The sequence below is a fragment of the Syngnathus scovelli genome, chromosome 11, assembly GCF_024217435.2.
Source record: "Syngnathus scovelli strain Florida chromosome 11, RoL_Ssco_1.2, whole genome shotgun sequence".
Taxonomy (NCBI): domain Eukaryota; kingdom Metazoa; phylum Chordata; class Actinopteri; order Syngnathiformes; family Syngnathidae; genus Syngnathus; species Syngnathus scovelli.
The window spans coordinates 9,490,377-9,508,720 of NC_090857.1; the positions used below are offsets into that span (position 1 = coordinate 9,490,377).

The following is an 18,344-nucleotide window of genomic DNA, read 5'->3' on the forward strand; positions in this document are numbered from 1 at the left end:
AAAATGGTCAAATCCCAAAGTATCCTATTACCCCTGTTGTGATGAGGGGTTGGAGATCACCCAAATAAGGAACGGGTAGAAAGCAATGGAATGACTGAATATGACGAAAGACAGAAGGGGGACTATTAATTGTGTTTCAGAACAAGCCATTCATATGGAGAAAGTCAGATAGTCATGTGATGTTATTTTAATGCTGCCTGACAAAAAATATGTGCAGATTACAGTAGGCCAAGAGCAAGACTCATCTATCATCACATGGCTGATGCACAGTCAGCCTCAGCGGTATGTAAACAGAAGATGTCCAAAACACATAGCGTCCGATTACCTCAAGGATAAACTAACATGTTGTCATAGAAAAACAAAAGTCACGCTCAGCCTCAAGCATCAACTTCACCTGAATGCCTCCCTTTCCTTCATTAATGAACTCAAGCATATGTTTTGCCATCTCATCTTTGCTACTTGTTTAGTTGATTTGCATGGTAGCAAGTTGGACTGCTTTAAATACCTGGGAGCACAAAAGTGAGGTGAGTAACACTGACTCAGCTGCCTCTTGTGGGGTAAAAACTTGCTGGACAGATAACACAGACGGATAACATCTCGGTGCCAAAGAGAGAGGTATGTGAAAAATTTGGTCTCTGTGTAATTGGCTTGCTGTAGAGATTGGCATAAAAGAATCTAGTACATGTAAATATTTTGTAACTAAAAAAAATCAATCACAGAAATCGGTCATACCTGTATTTCACCCAACTGCATTTACCTGTTCATGTGAAAATTCATAGACAATATGACATTGATGATGTGAGAAAAGGAATAAAATAAGGATAAAATGACATTGTAGCATTACAAGATAGATTTTGCACACACTGGTTTATTAACACAATTAAATTATTTTCATTATCAGTGTATTGCTGATCACTGTTTTTACTGCTTTTTAGTGACCCTTTTACTTTAGTATTTTGCTCCTTAATAGAGTATTTTATTGTAGCCCCCTAATATGATATATTTGGATTGGTCCAAACTAAAGCTCAAAATGGAGCCCATACAATTGAACTCATGGAACGACAGGACCAAAGCAGTGACTGCACCCAAAAGGCAGCAGAGAGAGCAGTGGTCCAGGAAAATGGAATACATCTTGGCTGTTGCAGGTGGTGTTGTTGGCTTGGGAAATATCTGGAGATTCCCATACCTTTGCTACAAAAATGGAGGAGGTAAAGAGTGGGTTGAGTGTGGAGTTTGCATGTTCTCCCCGTGCCTGGGTGTTTTTCCCAGGAACTCCGGGATGAATGGATTTAGCATATATAGCAGTAGCTATTGATGTGGTAATTTTTTTGCTATATTGCTGTTTATTTTTTAAGCGGGGCGGGGATCTATATTGTGCCAAAACGAACTTTTTAACCTTCATATAAATACATTCATAAAAAACAATGAAGATCAGTCAGTCTCTAATAACTGTCATTTTTGTTTCAAAGGAGTCTTCCTCGTACCGTATTTGTTGTTCTTCTGCACATGTGGTGTGCCCCTCTTCTTACTGGAGACATCGCTGGGCCAGTTCACCAGACAGGGTGGAGCGGCATGCTGGAGAAAAATCTGTCCTCTGTTTCAAGGTCAATGAATGAATGAATGAATGAATGAATGAATGAATGAACGAATGAATGACTACTTTCCATATCCATTTATGTAGCCTTAGGATATGGAAGCCAGCTGTTTCTTTTCTACTTGGCGTTGTGTTACATCGTCCTACTTGCTTGGGCCTTCCGCTACCTGTTCTCATCCTTCTCATCTGAGCTCCCCTGGGCCAATTGCCTCAACAGCTGGAACACAGGTACGGAGACCTGTTAATTGGAAAACAAGCGCTGATCCTAATTTCACTTTATTTCCTTATTTGTTCACTTTATAAATGAAGACAAGTGTTTTGAGTTCAGACCCAATCAAACACTGCAAGAATTCAGAAATGGCACATCTTCAGTTGTAGAGTATTGGGAGTAAGTATAACACTGTAGAAGACTCAAGCGTGTCTTTTGGTGGATGTTTCTGATTGATGTCTGGACCAGGAGGAGAATTTTGGAATTATCAAGTGGAATTGAACATGTAGGAAACATTCGATGGGACCTGGCACTTTGTCTTCTTCTTGCCTGGCTAGTGTGTATCCTCTGTATTTGGAATGGAGTGAAGACCACTGGGAAGGTAAGGTCTGCCAGATTTTTTGTTTGCGGTATGAACAATATCTCACACACTAATGATTAAAGAAATATTGGACATTTCTTGTTGCTTTACTCTAGGTGGTCTACTTCACCGCCACATTTCCATATGTCATGCTGTTGGTGTTGCTTGTTCGTGGTGTGACATTGCCAGGAGCCAAGGAAGGAATCATGTTCTACCTCTACCCAGATGTGTCCCGGCTCAGCGATCCAATGGTACCATAATAGTTTACTTTTCACTGGCAGGGTTTGCTTTAAGACATAATAGGTGTCAAATTCAGGGCCCGGGGGCGAGATACGGCCTGCCACATCATTTTATGCGGACCGCAAAGACAAATTGTGCCTGTGTGAATACTAAAATAACAAATCGTCTTCACTTTTGAAAAATAGAGAAATTGCTAACAGTTTTTAATCATCTGTGATTTCCAAACTAGCTATCATCAGTTTGTTGTGTAGCCTATACTGTATAAAATAAGGCGTTGACAGTCATAATGGCCCTCAGAAGGAAACTATGATTACGATGCAGCCCGCATCAAAAATGAGTTTGATACCCCTGCTTTAAAAAGTGAAAATATACATATTTGGCAGGTATGGCTGGATGCCAGCAGCCAGATCTTCTACTCCTATGCGGTCTCCCTCGGGATTCTGACAACTTTAAGTAGCTACAACAAGTACACAAACAACTGCTACAGGTATACATCTCGTCATTCGCAGTTTAGCATGACACTGTCACTGCAACAAAGTACCCTGTATACAGCAAAATCTTTTCAAACTTGACAAATACTTTTGCTGTTGTATTTTCTCAATAGGGACTGTATTTTTCTGTGCCTGCTGAATGGGTTGACCAGCTTTGTAGCCGGCTTTGCTGTCTTTTCTGTTCTTGGCTTTATGGCAAAGGAGCATGGCGTGGATATATCCATTGTGGTTGAATCAGGTGAAGATAATTGGCCGTATATTTAAAACAGAAGCTTACTCACTGTCAAGTGGCAATGAATTGTGGTCTGTTCAGGTCCGGGATTGGCATTCATCGCTTACCCTCGCGCTGTGGATCTGATGCCTTTTCCTCAACTTTGGGCCATTTGCTTCTTTTCTATGATCATCTTTATAGGGATAGATACTGAGGTAAGACAAGCTGAAAAGAGTTACTGAGTTGAAATAAAATGTATTATTATAACAACTCCCCCCCTACCCAAACAAAAGGTTTGTGTATCTGTGTTCTCACCACAGTTTGTAAATATAGAGGCACTGGTCACAAACATAGTTGACATGTTCCCTTCCATTTTTGGAAATGAATATCGACGTAAACTTCTTCTTCTTGCAATTGGTATTGCCAGCTTCTTCGTAGGCCTTCTGATGGTTACAGAGGTGAGCAATCAAGCTTCATGAAATATAATGGGAGGAAAAAAAGACTAGATCAATTATTTGATGATAATTGTGCTCTTAGGGAGGCCTCTATGTTTTCCAGTTGTTTGACCACTACGGCTGCAGTGGGATGACTCTTCTCTTTTTTGCCATTCTTGAGTCTGTATGCATCGGGTGGTTTTATGGTATGCACTCTTGAATTGGTTCCGTTCACTAAGAGCTGGGGTCGCAATGCTAATGAGTGATGCATTTAATATTTTCTGAAGGGGCAGATCGTTTGTACGACAACATAAAGGACATGATTGGCTACCATCCATGGGCTTTTATGAAATATTGTTGGCGGTACCTGACACCAGCTATTTGCACAGTAAGTATTCGTAAAGAAGGTCTGCCTCTATTGTTCTACTAAAAAGTTTTTTTCTCTGGCTCCCTCTGGTGGTCTCATAGATACAAACATTCATACATATCTTTTATCGATTGGTTTCTTTTAGTGCACTTTGGTATTTAGTTTAGTGAAATACACACCACTCAAGTTCAGGAACACTTACGAATACCCGTGGTGGGGATATGCAATTGGAGGAGCCCTCGCTCTGTCGACGCCAATTCTAGTGCTGTTGAAGATGCTCCATGCTGTCAGTGTCACTCCGGGAACGCTTAAACAGGTAAGAAAATTTGCTAAAAAAAACAACAACACATACAATATGCAGGTAATACGTGATATGATTCTTGTACATTTTAGTACCAACTATTTTTAATCCCTGCAGAGACTGAAAATTCTGTGCACACCAGCAGCAGACTTACCTTGTCCTGCATCGAGGAAAGCAATGAATCAAGAGGAGGACTGTCAGTTTTTTATGCATGCCGGATAATAGAATATCGACTCATCACTGAGCTCAGAGAGGATCCCAAACTGTGGCCTGGGGAAACCCTCCCAAGAATGGCGTAACAGTTTTGATCACGTTTGACTTTAATTTTCACTTATAACATAAAGAGTAATAGTAATTCAGACACTGAGACCATTTATTTGTAACAAATTCACAAAGATATGATGTGATTTTTTTGTTGTTGTTGTCACCATTAAATTTAAACGTTTCTGTGCCTCACAGTGATCAATGGAAGACCTCAATGTGTTCACAACATGGTGTCTGTCTGTTCAAGTACATCGTTGTCCGATTTGGATGACGAAAGATCCGTAGATGGAGTGCAAAGGATGGCGAACCGCTTGAAAGAAAGAACGTAGAATGTTTACGATTACTTTAAAAATATTTGGTGTGGACAGAATCCATTAATAGGGTTAATATTATTATAATGAATCCAAATTAAATCAAAGCCTTACCTGACGAAGAGTCACGGGAGTTCTCATCAGTTTGTACACCATCCATATAGGAACGATGAGTGTGGAAGACAGAGTGAACCACCAACCCAAAGCATAACCCCACCACGGATACTCAATGGTGTCGTTGAACTTTAGAGGTTTGTATTTTACCAAAGAGAAGATAAATGTTCCCTGAAAAAACAAAGAGATATACGTATAACCAACGACAGGGAACCTTGGCTGGTTGAAGACATGCAGAACAAGCCGCCATTTTGAATCACGGCTATCGCTCACCATCATTTCTTGGGTTTCTCTCTATCGAGGTAACTTTGTCTGGTTCCAATGAATTATTCATTGAATCTTTAAAAATGATGATTGGTTTGATCCAAACATCCGATATGCAGTTATGATACAGGACATGTTTTTTATTACAGAGGCTATCGTAACATACTGCAGCCATTCCTAATTCATTTTCATTCATTTCTCAATAGACATTGTTGCCAAGTTGCCACTGATGGAAATTTAAAAGTTTAATTAAAAACTAGTTAAAATGAGGGTGCAGCAATATTTACGCGAAGCGCCCCAAGGCCTGTTTGCATAAAAACATTATAAAAAAAATAGAGCCCTGAATGTTTGTCTAGCTGGCTTGCGGGTAGTTGGAAAACAGTTTTAGGCAAAACTGCCTACTGCCCCAAGTCATCTGCTAGTGACCTTCGTGAGAATAAGCGCTTCAGATAATGAACGGCTGGATGTAGTATGTTTACTTACCATGCAGACGACTGGAGTGACATATTTCAAGACGTGTTTAATCACCGGTAAAGGCCTGTATCCAATCATGTCCTCAATGTTGTCATAGAAACGATCTGCTCCTGTGGTCACATGGTGAAATGATGGTGAGGAAGTCTGAATGAACCGTTTGGGAAGCATTCAAATGTGAAATTTACTCACCATAAACCCACCCAACAGACACGGACTGAAATATGGCAAAGAGAAGCAAAGTCATCCCACTGCAGGAGTAATAGTCAAACAACTGAAAGATGTATAATCCACCCTATGTGAAAGAAGACACTTTTAGAATCGGCAAATCTATGGAACCGCAGAAAGTAAAGATAATTCTGCTTTACTTCAGTGACCATGGAGAGGCCAATGAAGAAACACACAACAGTGATGAGCAGAAGAAGTAGTTTGCGTCGATGGCCAACATAGAAGACGGAAGGTTTCATGTCACAAATACCAGTCGCAAGAGCTTCTATCAGAACAAACTGAAGAAGAGACACTTTTGTTAGGTACTATGTTCACATTTGCATACACTTTGTTGATTTGCATGTATTATTCCGGGCTCTCCCTTAGAGGTAAGGTGAGAAGCTCAATCATCCAGGAGGGACTCGGAGTCGAGTCGCTGCTCCACCGCATGGAAAAAAAATAAATGAAATGACTGACACATCTTAGGATGTCTCAGAGGTGCCTCCTGGGTGAGGACAGCCTGGAGAGACAATATGTCTCCCAGCAAGCTTGGGAATGCCTCGGAATCCCACAGCACAAGCTAGACGAACAAATCGTCATTTCCTAACGTCATTGTTATTATCAGTGAGGTGTTTAACTTATTCACTGCCAGCCAGCCCAGTTAAAATGTACATTTGAGCTATCAATGGGAGTGAATGAGTTAATAATATAAATAGACCAAATCTGACCGAGGTGTTTCTTATCCGTTCATTTGCATTTGTGACAAGCAATTGAAAAGCACACAACCTCACTGTCCAATCCAAGCAGGATGATCATGATGAAAAAGAAAATGGCCCAAATCTGTGGAAACGGCATCATGGCCACAGCTCGTGGGTAAGCAATGAAGGCCAGGCCGGGACCTGCGGCGAGAAAAGAGCGCTTTTGTGATCGCATTTCCTTGCAGGTACCTACAATGAGGGACGTTTTACCTGATTCTGCTACTTTGGATACGTCCGTGTTCTGCTCATAAGCCATGAATCCAAGAACTGAAAAGATGGCAAAACCGGCCACAAAACTGGTCGCGCTGTTCAGCAGGCTCAAATAGAGGCAATCTCTAGAATGCACAACAAAAAAATGATCAACTCTGTGACTACAGTCCAAGCCAAACGTTTGTATTTCCATCCTAAATATTGCCAAATTTTCATTCGTCCATTTTTCTATAGGGCATATTGTCATTGGGGTTGTGGGTGATTTACAACCGAACTTTGCTGACTGGGCGCAAGGTTGGTTACACCCTGGAAAAGTGGCAGTGGTGGTTCGGAGAACAAATATGTATTTACTCACAATGACATTCACAGCTATGGACATTAAAGAGAAATGTGCTTTCGGGAGTTTGCAAACATATTTTTTAAGGTTGTGTTAAACTTATAATCATATTAATATCTAGTATTGGAGTGCTCGTGTGGATTGGTGGGTGGCGAAGAATGTGCAGGCAAACTTCGAAGTGTTGTGGAATAGGCCCAGATAGGGAGTACCGGACGAGAACACCTCAAGGTCGGTGAGAAACGAGAACAACAGCACATCTATGTGGCCGGGCTTCGCGGGGAAAAACCAACCGCCTGACCTCAGCAACACCTGGACGGGGAGGAGATGACCATCGACCAATCATCTCACAATATTTTCCATGCTTTAATATTCATATTGTGTTTCTTCAAAACTGGGCAACCCGGAAGAATGTGTCGTCTTTTGGTGGTCACAAAAACGCACGAGTTTTAGTGTGAGGGACCCGGGACCCAGGCCTGTATTAGTGCGCTTTGTCAGGAATAAACAATTGGTAAATTTGGTCTGATTGATCTACTGGTCTTCTCTTTGACAGAACAAACTCGCAAAATTGTTTGGTGCGCCAGTGTGTGGATTAGGACATAGCAATTTATGTGTTAAGTGTTGATCGCAATTTGGAGTCAGATCAATAACTAGAATCCGTAACCTAACAACATGATAGTCATCAATTGTTCAAGTGTACATCAAGTCGGAGTGATACAACAGGTTTGATGTCAACTTACTTGTAGCAGTTATTGTCGTACTTGTTATAGCTTCCAAGCGCCGTCAAACAACCGACGCAAAGAACATAAGAATAAAGTATTTGCGTGCCGGCATCCATCCAGACCTGCCAAACAATGACATAAGAGGCACATCGGTAGTAAATAAATCATTTTGGAAGATTTCTCCTGAGCCTTGGTCTTGCCTCCCTCCTCCCCTCCACTTGGGTCCCCCACGCTCCTCCATGCAAACATTGAACCCTGACACAGGGTCAACCATTTTAAATTTCGTGTGAAGCTTTCCTGTTATGGATTACTGTGTCTTGATGTGTCATGTCAACGGATTGAGAGGCTCATACCTGCGGATCAGCCAGGCGGGATGGCTCGGGGTAGAGGTAAAATTTGATGCCATCTATGGCCCCGGGCAGCGTCAGCCCACGGACAAGCAGCACGGCCAACATCAAGTACGGAAATGTGGCCGTAAAATACACAACCTGTCAGACCGAGTGGGAATTCACATTTTTTTAGTTATGTCAATCACAGGGCACAAATCCAAATTTTTCAAATAAAATGTTAAGATGTTGCTTTAGAGCAGGGGTGTCAAACAAATTTTTGTCATGGGCCGTGTTGTAGTCATAGTTTCCTTAGAAGGGCCATTATGACGATCAAAGCTTTATATTGTGTGTAGTATTAAAACAGTAGCAAATACTGTTAAAATATTTTAAAACATGAGTGGAAATACACATTTTTTTAAAAGTGAATTCAATTTTTAATTTAGTGTTGACACATGACGTCGATGCACAATATGTCTTCGCGGGCCACATAAAATGATGTGGCGGGCCATATCTGGCCCCGGGCCTTGAGTTTGACACCTGTGCTTTAGAGTGACGAGGTTTCAAATACTTGTACACGCTCGTCTACAGTATGTAGCCAGTTCGAATGGAAAAATAGATGAAAAGTGAAAACAAAATTAAATATTGTATTCTGATCCAATCCTTTCCAGCAGCCTGACAGACAAACAGACAAACACCTCGAGATATAGACTGTGTGTAAAAATGATCTACCTTTCCTGTGGACTTCACTCCTTTCCACACGCAAAAGTAACAGATGATCCAAGAAAAAAGTAGAAACAGAGCCAACTCCCATCGAACATTACCCGTCTCGTGGACACTTCCCGTCAGGTTCAGTACTCTTCTCCTGGGGATGGCATTTGTGTTAACATTAGGCACTTTGCTACTTGTTCTTTTCATGAAACATTTGAACTTACTCCCAAAACTCCCTCACAGGGGATGTTGCATTTTCTGTCACGGTCCAGTTGAGAACACGTGTTTCATTTAACTCCACACACGTCTCTGTTACAAACACAGACAGCATCCATTGTGTACAGCTGATATACTAGTATATACATATCGTGATTAATTACGAGTTAATAATGAAAAATGTGATCAATCGTGATGAAGTATTATAATCGCTTGACAGTACTAATACACACATACGCACGCATACACACACACACACACACACGCACACGCACACGCACACGCACACGCACACGCACACGCACGCACACACACACACACACACACACGCACACACACACACATACCTGTGTTCCAGCTGTTTCTGCAGCTTGCCCATGGAAGCTGAGAGGTGAAGGAAGAGAAGAGGTACACAAATGCCCACACCAATAAGATGATGTAACAGATGCTGAGGTATAGGTCTACAACCAGAGTTCCATAACCAATCCCTATGAGAGTTTGAAAAAAAACACCAAAAATATCGACATGTAAATTTCAAAATCATGACATCATCATACCCTTTAAGCAAAACTGCTGGCCAAACAATGCAGTAAGGCAACAAACAAATTAAATGAATACCACTCAAAATAGAATGAAATGGTTTTTCTCACAGCTCTTACATTAGCTGTTCTTAGTTTAAGCTGTTTCACATAATGCCAAAGCTCAACATTGCATTTTTACCTCCGAAGAGGGGACAGATTTGCTTCCAGCAGGTAATGGCGCCCTGTTTGGTGTACTGGCCGAGAGCGATCTCCAGCAGAAATAGAGGGATGCCACATGCAAAAAGGAAGACTACATAAGGGATCAAGAACACCCCTGGTGAGGGGAAAAATAAAAAGAGACACATATATTCAATACAAAAACAACAGAAATGATAAATACATAACAGAATTCTCCAATTAAAATTGAAATACCGTAGTTTCCGGTCTATAAGCCGCGACTTTTTTCCAAAATTTTGAACCCTGCGGCTTATAGTCAGGTGCGGCTTATATAAGATTTTTTTTGTGATTTTTGTGATGGCTTGATCACTTTTATACACTCGTAAAAAGGCTGTGGACCACTGTTGTGCGGTATCTTGGAGAAAAAAACAACAAAAATACTATTTTGAAACACTACTATGGCTGCTGCTTATTCTGGCTGTGTTGCTTGTGACTATTATGAGCTTTAGTAGGAATGCACGCTAGGTGACCTGCGTCAAAGGGCTCTAAACCCTTTCTCTTAGAGATTACACAAAGCAGTGGCGCTGTTTGGACCATCTGCATTGTATTAAACCCCAATCAATCAGCATTTAAATTCAATTCTTCTGACATTTTGCTCACCAAAAACAAGTTGTAATGAATGTGAACTTTTAATGCATTTTTTCAGAAAGTTACTTTGAACCCTGAGGCTTAAATGGCGGCGAGGCGTATTTATGGATTTTTACGGCTTTCTGTGTACTGTCTTTCTTTGTAAAAAACTCATGTGCACGTGCGGTTTATAGTCCGGTGCGGCTTATGTAAGAAAAAAACTAAAATATCCCTGAATTTTAGCTGGTGCGGCTTATAGTCCGGTGTGGTTTATAGTCCGGAAATTACGGTAATCCAAATCCCGGTACATTATAAAAATGTCTCACCCCCAAATCAATTTATTTTTTTTGCTGATAAACTCTATAAATGGGTGTCTCCCAATGCTCCTTTCTCTCCAAGATGTGCGTACACTCACGGGCTGACGAGGCCACGTCAACCCATTGTTTTTATCGACAATCACTTTGTTTTTTCAACTCACCGCCTCCATTTTTGTAGCACAGGTAAGGAAACCGCCATACATTTCCAAGTCCAATGATTTCTCCAGCAACTGCGAGAAGAAACTCTCTTTTTTTTGACCACTGTCCTCTGGCCACAATGACAGGTCCAGGAGAAGCAGTTTCCTTCTTCACCTTGAACTTGACCTCTGGGTCATTTAGCTTTTCCATGGCACTGCAATAATAAAACCCACAGTTAAGATTGACAGGAGCATACTCGTTTTGATTGAGGCTGACCCTGGGTAAAAAAAAAAAAAAAAAAAATCAACAATGAACTCATTTAAATACTTTAAATAACATGTATTTGATTACAGCATTTCTCACCGTTTGAGATAACCGGAGCAAAAAAACTCATAAACCACACGCAGATCGTCCCAGACTGCGTCTCGATCTCTGATGACAGGTGCATGCAAAGATATTCTTTAATTCAAAATTTAATTGTAGTGTTGTCTTTGCCGTGTGGACAAATAAAAGCTGCCATCACAGATACCTGTGGCATCGCCGCACCTAGTTTTCCCTCCCCAAAAATGTTTCTTATCCTTGCTTAACATTATCATTACAAATAGGGACAGCAATTAAAAACCGGTTCTCAATGTTCTAGTTCCTTGCAATCATTTGCGGTTTTTGGAATGACGGAACAAATTGGCGACAGAAGTGAAGTCAGACCCAAGAATAAACACCAATTTTAAAATATGCTTTTTTTTCCCTCAAATATTGCATACATTTTTTGGGAAAAAGCATTTTTAGCCCCGAGACAGCTGGAATAGGCTACAGAACTCCTTTGACCCTCGTAAGAACGAACGGTTCAGAAAATGAATAAATGAAAACGTATATGTCGTAAGAATACAAAGTATATTGAGCTTATTATAAGTCAAAGGTAACCAAGATTTAAATGCGATGTGTTCCGGATTTCAAAAAATGATTTTGACACAAAATTAAAGGGTCATTTTACCAACGCTTTTACCGAGGATCCCAAACTGGGGCCCGGGGAAACCCACCCAAGATTGGCGTAACAGTTTTGATCATATCTGACTTTAATTTTCACTTGTAACATAAAGAGTAATAGTATACCAATTATAACAAATTGACAATGACATGGAGTGTTTTATTGTTTTTATTGTTGTCACCATTAAATGACATTAAATTTAAACGTTTCTGTTCCCCTGAGTGACCAATGGAAGACCTCAATGTGTTCACAACATGGTGTCTGTCTGTTCAAGTACATCGTTGTCGGATTTGGATGACTTAAGATCTTCAGATGGAGTGCAAAGGATGGCGAACCGCTTGAAAGAAAGAACGTAGAACGTTTACGATTACTAATATTTGGTGTGGACAGAATCCATTCTAGGGTTAATATTATTATAATGAATCCAAATTAAATCAAAGCCTTACCTGACGAAGAGTCCCGGGAGTTCTCATCAGTTTGTACACCATCCATATAGGAACGATGAGTGTGGAAGACAGTACAAACCACCAACCCAAAGCATAACCCCACCACGGATACTCAATGGTGTCGTTGAACTTTAGAGGTTTGTATTTTACCAAAGAGAAGATAAATGTTCCCTGAAAAAACAAAGAGATATACGTATAACCAACGACAGGGAACCTTGGCTGGTTGAAGACATGGAGAGCAAGCCGCCATTTTGAATCACGGCTATCGCTCACCATCATTTCTTGGATTTCTCTCTATCGAGGTAACTTTGTCTGGTTCAAATAAATTATTCATAACTCATTGAATCTTTAAAAATGATGATTGGTTTGATCCAAACATCCGATATGCAGTTATGATACAAGACATGTTTTTTATTACAAAGGCTATAATAACATACTGCAGCCATTCCTAATTCATTTTCATTCATTTCTCAATAGACATTGTTGCCAAGTTGCCACAGACGGAAATTTAAAAACTAGATAAATGAGGGTGCAGCAATATTTACATGAAGCGCCCCAAGGCCTGTTTGCATAAATTTTTTTTAAAAAAAATAGAGCCCTGAATGTTTGTCTAGTTGGCTTGCGGGTAGTTGGAAAACAGTTTTAGGCAAAACTGCCTACTGCCCCAAGTCATCTGCTAGTGACCTTTGTGAGAATAAGCGCTTCAGATAATGAACGGCTGGATGTAGTATGTTTACTTACCATGCAGACGACTGGAGTGACATATTTCAAGACGTGTTTAATCACCAGTAAAGGCCTGTATCCAATCATGTCCTCAATGTTGTCATAGAAACGATCTGCTCCTGTGGTCACGTGGTGAAATGATGGTGAAAAAGTTTGACTGACCAGGACAGAAACCATTCCAATGTGAAATCTACTCACCATAAGCCCACCCAATACACACGGACTGAAATGTGGCAAAGAGAAGCAGAGTCATCCCGCTGCAGGAATAGTAGTCAAACAACTGAAAGATGTATAATCCACCCTATGTGAAAGAAGACACTTTTAGAATCGGCAAATCTACGGAACCACAGAAAGTAAGGATAATTCTGCCTTACTTCAGTGACCATGGAGAGGCCAATGAAGAAACACACAACAGTGATGAGGAGAAGAAGTAGTTTGCGTCGATGGCCAACATAGAAGACGGAAGGTTTCATGTCACAAATACCAGTCGCAAGAGCTTCCATCAGAACAAACTGAAGAAGAGACATTTTTGTTAGGTACTATGTTCACATTTGCATACACTTTGTTGATTTGCATGTATTATTCTGGGCTCTCCCATAGAGGTGAGAATTAGCATACATGACAAATAATTGAAAAGCACACAACCTCACTGTCCAATCCAAGCAGGATGATCATGATGAAAAAGAAAATGGCCCAAATCTGTGGAAACGGCATCATGGCCACAGCTCGAGGGTAAGCGATGAAGGCTAGGCCGGGACCTGCGGCGAGAAAAGAGCGCTTTTGTGATCGCATTTCCTCGCAGGTACAATGAGGGACGTTTTACCTGATTCTGCTACTTTGGATACGTCCGTGTTCTGCTCGTAAGCCATGAATCCAAGAACTGAAAAGATGGCAAAACCGGCCACAAAACTGGTCGCGCTGTTCAGCAGGCTTAAATAGATGCAATCTCTAAAATGCACAACAACAAAATGATCAACTCTGCGACTAAAGTTTAAGCCAAAAGTTGGTATTTCCATCATAAATATTCCCAAATTTTCATTCGTCGATTTTTCTACAGGGCATATTGTCATTGGGGTTGTGGGTGAACTAAAACTTTGCTGACTGGGTGCAAGGTGGGGTACAAATACGTATTGACTCACAATGACATTCACATTTATAGACAAGATAGTCTTCAAATGTTCAGATGTACATCAAGTCGGACTGATACAACAGGTTTGATGTCAACTTACTTGTAGCAGTTATTGTCGTACTTGTTATAGCTTCCAAGCGCCGTCAAACAACCGATGCAAAGAGCATAAGAATAAAATATTTGCGTGCCGGCATCCATCCAGACCTGCCAAACAATGACATAAGAGGCACGTCGGTAGTAAATAAATCATTTTGGAAGATTTCTCCTGAGCCTCCCTCCTCCCCTCCACTTGGATCCCCCATGCTCCTCCATGCAAACATTGAACCCTGACACAGGGTCAACCATTTTAAATTTCATGTGGAACTTTCCTGTTATGGATTACTGTGTCTTGATTTGTCATGTCAACGGATTGAGAGGCTCATACCTGCGGATCAGCCAGGCGGGATGGCTCGGGGTAGAGGTAAAATTTGATGCCATCTATGGCCCCGGGCAGCGTCAGCCCACGGACAAGAAGCACGGCCAACATCAAGTACGGAAATGTGGCAGTAAAATACACAACCTGTCAGACCGAGTGGGAATTCATAAATTTTTTAGAATTATGGCAATCACAGGGCACAAATCCAAATTTTTCAAATAAAATGTTAAGAATTTTTGTCACAGGCCGCATTGTAGTCATAGTTTCCTTAGAAGGGCCATTATGACTAAGTCAAAGCTTTATATTGTGTACAGTGTTAAAACAGTAGCAAAAACTGTTAAAATAATTTAAAACATGAATGGAAATACACATTTATTAAAAGTCAATTCAATTTTTAATTTAGTGTTGACACATGACGTCGATGCACAATTTGTCTTCGCGGGCCACATAAAATGATGTGGCGGGCCGTATCTGGCTCCCGGGCCTTGAGTTTGACACCTGTGCTTTAGAGTGACGAGGTTTCAAATACTTGTACACGCTCGTCTACAGTATGTAGCCAGTTCGAATGGAAAAATAGATGAAAAGTGAAAACAAAATTCAAAATTGTATTCTGATCCAATCCTTTCCAGCAGCCTGACAGACAAACAGACAAACACCTCGAGATTGGACTTTGTGTAAAAATGATCTACCTTTCCTGTGGACTTCACCCCTTTCCACACGCAAAAGTAACAGATGATCCAAGAAAAAAGAAGAAACAAAGCCAACTCCCATCGAACATTACCCATCTCGTGGACACTTCCCGTCAGGTTCAGTACTCTTCTCCTGGGGATGGCATTTGTGTTAACATTGGGCACTTTGCTACTTGTTCTTTTCATGAAACATTTGAACTTACTCCCAAAACTCCCTCACAGGGGATGTTGCGTTTTCTGTCACAGTCCAGTTGAGAACACGTGTTTCATTTAACTCCACACACGTCTCTGTTACAAACACAGACGGCATGCATTGTGTACAGCTGATATACTAGTATAAATGTATCGTGATTAATTATGAGATAATAATAAAAATGTGATTAATCGTGATGAAGTATTTTAATCACTTGACAGCACTAATACACACGCACGCACGCACGCACGCACGCACGCACGCACGCACGCACGCACGCACGCACGCACGCACGCACGCACACACACACATACCTGTGTTCCAGCTGTTTCTGCAGCTTGCCCATGGAAGCTGAGAGGTGAAGGAAGAGAAAAGGTACACAAATGCCCACACCAATATGATGATGTAATAGATGCTGAAATATAGGACTACAACCAGAGTTCCATAACCAATCCCTATGAGAGTTTGAAAAAAAAACACCAAAAATATCGACATGTAAATTTCAAAATCATGACATCATCATACCCTTTAAGCAAAACTGCCAGTCAAAGAATGCAGTAAGGCAACAAACAAATTAAATGAATACCACTCAAAATAGAATGAAATGTTTTTTCTTGCAGCTCTTACATTAGCTGTTCTTAGTTTAAGCTGTTTCACACATAATGCCAAAGCTCAACAATGTATTTTTACCTCCGAAGAGGGGACAGATTTGCTTCCAGCAGGTAATGGCGCCCTGTTTGGTGTACTGACCGAGAGCGATCTCCAGCAGAAATAGAGGGATGCCACATGCAAAAAGGAAGACTACATAAGGGATCAAGAACACCCCTGATGAGGGGAAAAATAAAAAGAGACACATATATTCAATACAAAAACAACACAAATGATAAATACAAAACAACAGAATTCTCCAATTAAAATTGAAATAATCCAAATCCCGGTAAGTGATAAAAATGTCTCACCCCCAAATCAATTTTTTTTTTTTGCTGATAAACTCTATAAATGGTTGTCTCCCAATGCTCCTTTCTCTCCAAGATGTGCGTACACTCACGGGCTGACGAAAGGCCACGTCAACCCATTGTTTTTATCGACAATCACTTTGTGTTTTCAACTCACCGCCTCCATTTTTGTAGCACAGGTAAGGAAACCGCCATACATTTCCAAGTCCAATGATTTCTCCAGCAACTGCGAGGAGAAACTCTCTTTTATTTGACCACTGTCCTCTGGCCACAATGACAGGTCCAGGTGTGGTGCTTCCCTTGCTTGCCTTGAGCTTGACCTCTGGGTCATTTAGCTTTTCCATAACACTGCAACAATACAACCCACAGTTAAGATTGGCAGAAGCATACTCGTGTTGATTGAGGCTGAACCTGGAAAAAAAAAATCAACAATGAACTCATTTAAATACTTTAAATAACATGTATTTGATTACAGCATTTCTCACCGTTTGAGATAACCAGAGCAAAAAGATAGCATGAACTCACAAACCACCCGCAGATCCTCCCAGACTGTGTCCTGATCAGGTGCGCAGCATGCAGAGATATTTTTTAACTCATGTTTTATCTATGATGTAGTCTTTGCAGTGTGGTCAAATAAAAGGTGCCACCACAGATACCTGTTGCACCGGCGCAACCAGTCTTCCGCTGCCAAAAAATTTGATTATTCCTATGGTATTATTCCTGTTGGAATAATTTTAAGTGAAGCCTTGGCCTACCAGACCTGGAGGCCTCGCCTTTACGAGTTTATCTTTCCTTTGATCTAGGTTCTTCCTTTTTAGTGATAGAGATGTCTTTTGATCCCTGTCAGCCATTTGTATCCTTCCTGTCCTTATGTTGTCTGTGTGTTTTTGTTCCCGTAAGAGGCCTTCACTAACAATGAGCAGGGCTTATTTGAGATCCGCCCGGAGTTCTGACATGGCTGACACGCCTCTACAACATTGCGTGGACATCGGGGACAGTGCCTCTGGATTGGCAGACTGGGGTGGTGGTTCCCCTCTTTAAGAAGGGGGACCGGATGGTGTGTTCCAATTACAGGGGAATCACACTCCTCAGCCTCCCCGGTAAGGTCTATTCAGGGGTGCTGGAGAGGAGGGTCCGTCGGGAGGTCGAACCTCGGATTCAGGAGGAGCAGTGTGGCTTTTGTCCTGGCCGTGGAACAGTGGACCAGCTCTACGCCTCCCTGGGAGGTGTTCCGGGCATGTCCCACCGGTAGGAGTCCCGGGGACGACCCAGGACGCGCTGGAGAGACTATGTCTCTCAGCTGGCCTGGGAACGCCTTGGGATCCCCCGGGATGAGCTGGATGAAGTGGCTGGGGAGAGGGAAGTCTGGGAGTCCCTCCTAAAGCTGCTGCCTCCGTGACCTGACCCCGGATAAGCGGAAGAAGATGGATGGATGGATGGACTATGGTATTATTATTATATTATTCTTGTCAGTATCATTACAAACAGGGACAGCAAATAAAACCGGTTTTCGGTATTTTAAATCCTTGCAAGGAATTTGGAATGATGGGACAAATTGTCGACAGAAGTTAAGTCAGTAAAGTAAGTATGAATGCCGGTTTAAAAATATGCTTTTTTCCCCCCCTCAAACATTGCATTAAGCTTTTTTTAAAATGCAGTTTTGGACTAGGCTCCAGCACTCCTTCGATCCTCGTACGAAAGAACGGTTAAGAAAATGAATGAAAACACATGTCGTAAGAATCCCAAGAGTGTTTTCTTTCTCTACATACTAAATATATTAAGGTTAAGTCAAAGGTAACCAAGATTTTAATGTGATGTGTTCCAGATTTAAAAAAAATAATTTTGACACAAAATTAAAGGGTCATTTTACCAATGCATTTTCTGGTTACTCAGCTCTGGCCGGTTGACTTGTG

At 41.3% G+C, this 18,344-nt stretch overlaps 2 protein-coding genes across 4 annotated transcripts; one reads left to right on the forward strand and one right to left on the reverse strand.

The window, feature by feature from the left end:
* The first annotated feature begins 1,199 nt into the window (after positions 1–1,199).
* Positions 1,200–5,479, forward strand: LOC125977109 (sodium- and chloride-dependent GABA transporter 2-like). The gene is made up of 14 exons (XM_068652399.1): positions 1,200–1,215; positions 1,356–1,604; positions 1,682–1,822; positions 1,904–1,982; positions 2,052–2,184; positions 2,280–2,414; positions 2,787–2,890; positions 3,008–3,132; positions 3,208–3,320; positions 3,426–3,563; positions 3,643–3,745; positions 3,827–3,927; positions 4,052–4,222; positions 4,325–5,479. The coding sequence occupies exons 1-14, from the start codon at positions 1,200–1,202 to the stop codon at positions 4,427–4,429; spliced, it is 1,713 nt and encodes a 570-aa protein (XP_068508500.1). The 3' UTR covers positions 4,430–5,479.
* Positions 4,563–17,320, reverse strand: LOC125977104 (sodium- and chloride-dependent GABA transporter 2-like). 3 transcript variants are annotated; one of them, XM_049733330.2, is made up of 15 exons: positions 16,917–17,320; positions 16,589–16,842; positions 16,166–16,300; positions 15,790–15,930; positions 15,486–15,570; positions 15,283–15,415; positions 14,603–14,737; positions 14,279–14,382; positions 13,873–13,997; positions 13,695–13,807; positions 13,424–13,561; positions 13,248–13,350; positions 13,068–13,168; positions 12,327–12,497; positions 4,563–4,781 (listed from the first exon to the last, which is right to left on the reverse strand). In XM_049733330.2, exons 1-15 carry the CDS (start codon positions 16,946–16,948, stop codon positions 4,692–4,694), a joined length of 1,860 nt encoding a protein of 619 aa, XP_049589287.1. In that variant the 5' UTR covers positions 16,949–17,320; the 3' UTR covers positions 4,563–4,691. The 3 variants fall into 3 exon arrangements, with proteins under 3 accessions (XP_049589287.1, XP_068508434.1, XP_049589286.1); XM_068652333.1 differs by lacking the exons at positions 12,327–12,497; positions 13,068–13,168; positions 13,248–13,350; ... (9 more) ...; positions 16,589–16,842; positions 16,917–17,320 and adding exons at positions 4,897–5,067; positions 5,644–5,744; positions 5,824–5,926; ... (9 more) ...; positions 10,919–11,109; positions 11,259–11,728; XM_049733329.2 differs by lacking the exon at positions 4,563–4,781 and adding an exon at positions 12,038–12,217 and having other exon boundaries at positions 16,917–17,311.
* Positions 17,321–18,344: the final 1,024 nt, after the last annotated feature.

Coding starts and splice junctions, on each gene's coding strand:
- LOC125977104 (XM_049733330.2), bottom strand. CDS start 16,948: ATGCTATCTTTTTGCTCTGGTTATCTCAAACG. Junction 13,998..14,278: donor TACGACAATAACTGCTACAA/GTAAGTTGACAT, acceptor TGTGCATTTTAG/AGATTGCATCTATTTAAGCC. Junction 13,562..13,694: donor TGCTTGGATTGGACAGTGAG/GTTGTGTGCTTT, acceptor TCTCTTCTTCAG/TTTGTTCTGATGGAAGCTCT.
- LOC125977109 (XM_068652399.1), top strand. Junction 1,983..2,051: donor TCAGTTGTAGAGTATTGGGA/GTAAGTATAACA, acceptor TGTCTGGACCAG/GAGGAGAATTTTGGAATTAT. Junction 3,564..3,642: donor GCCTTCTGATGGTTACAGAG/GTGAGCAATCAA, acceptor TTGTGCTCTTAG/GGAGGCCTCTATGTTTTCCA.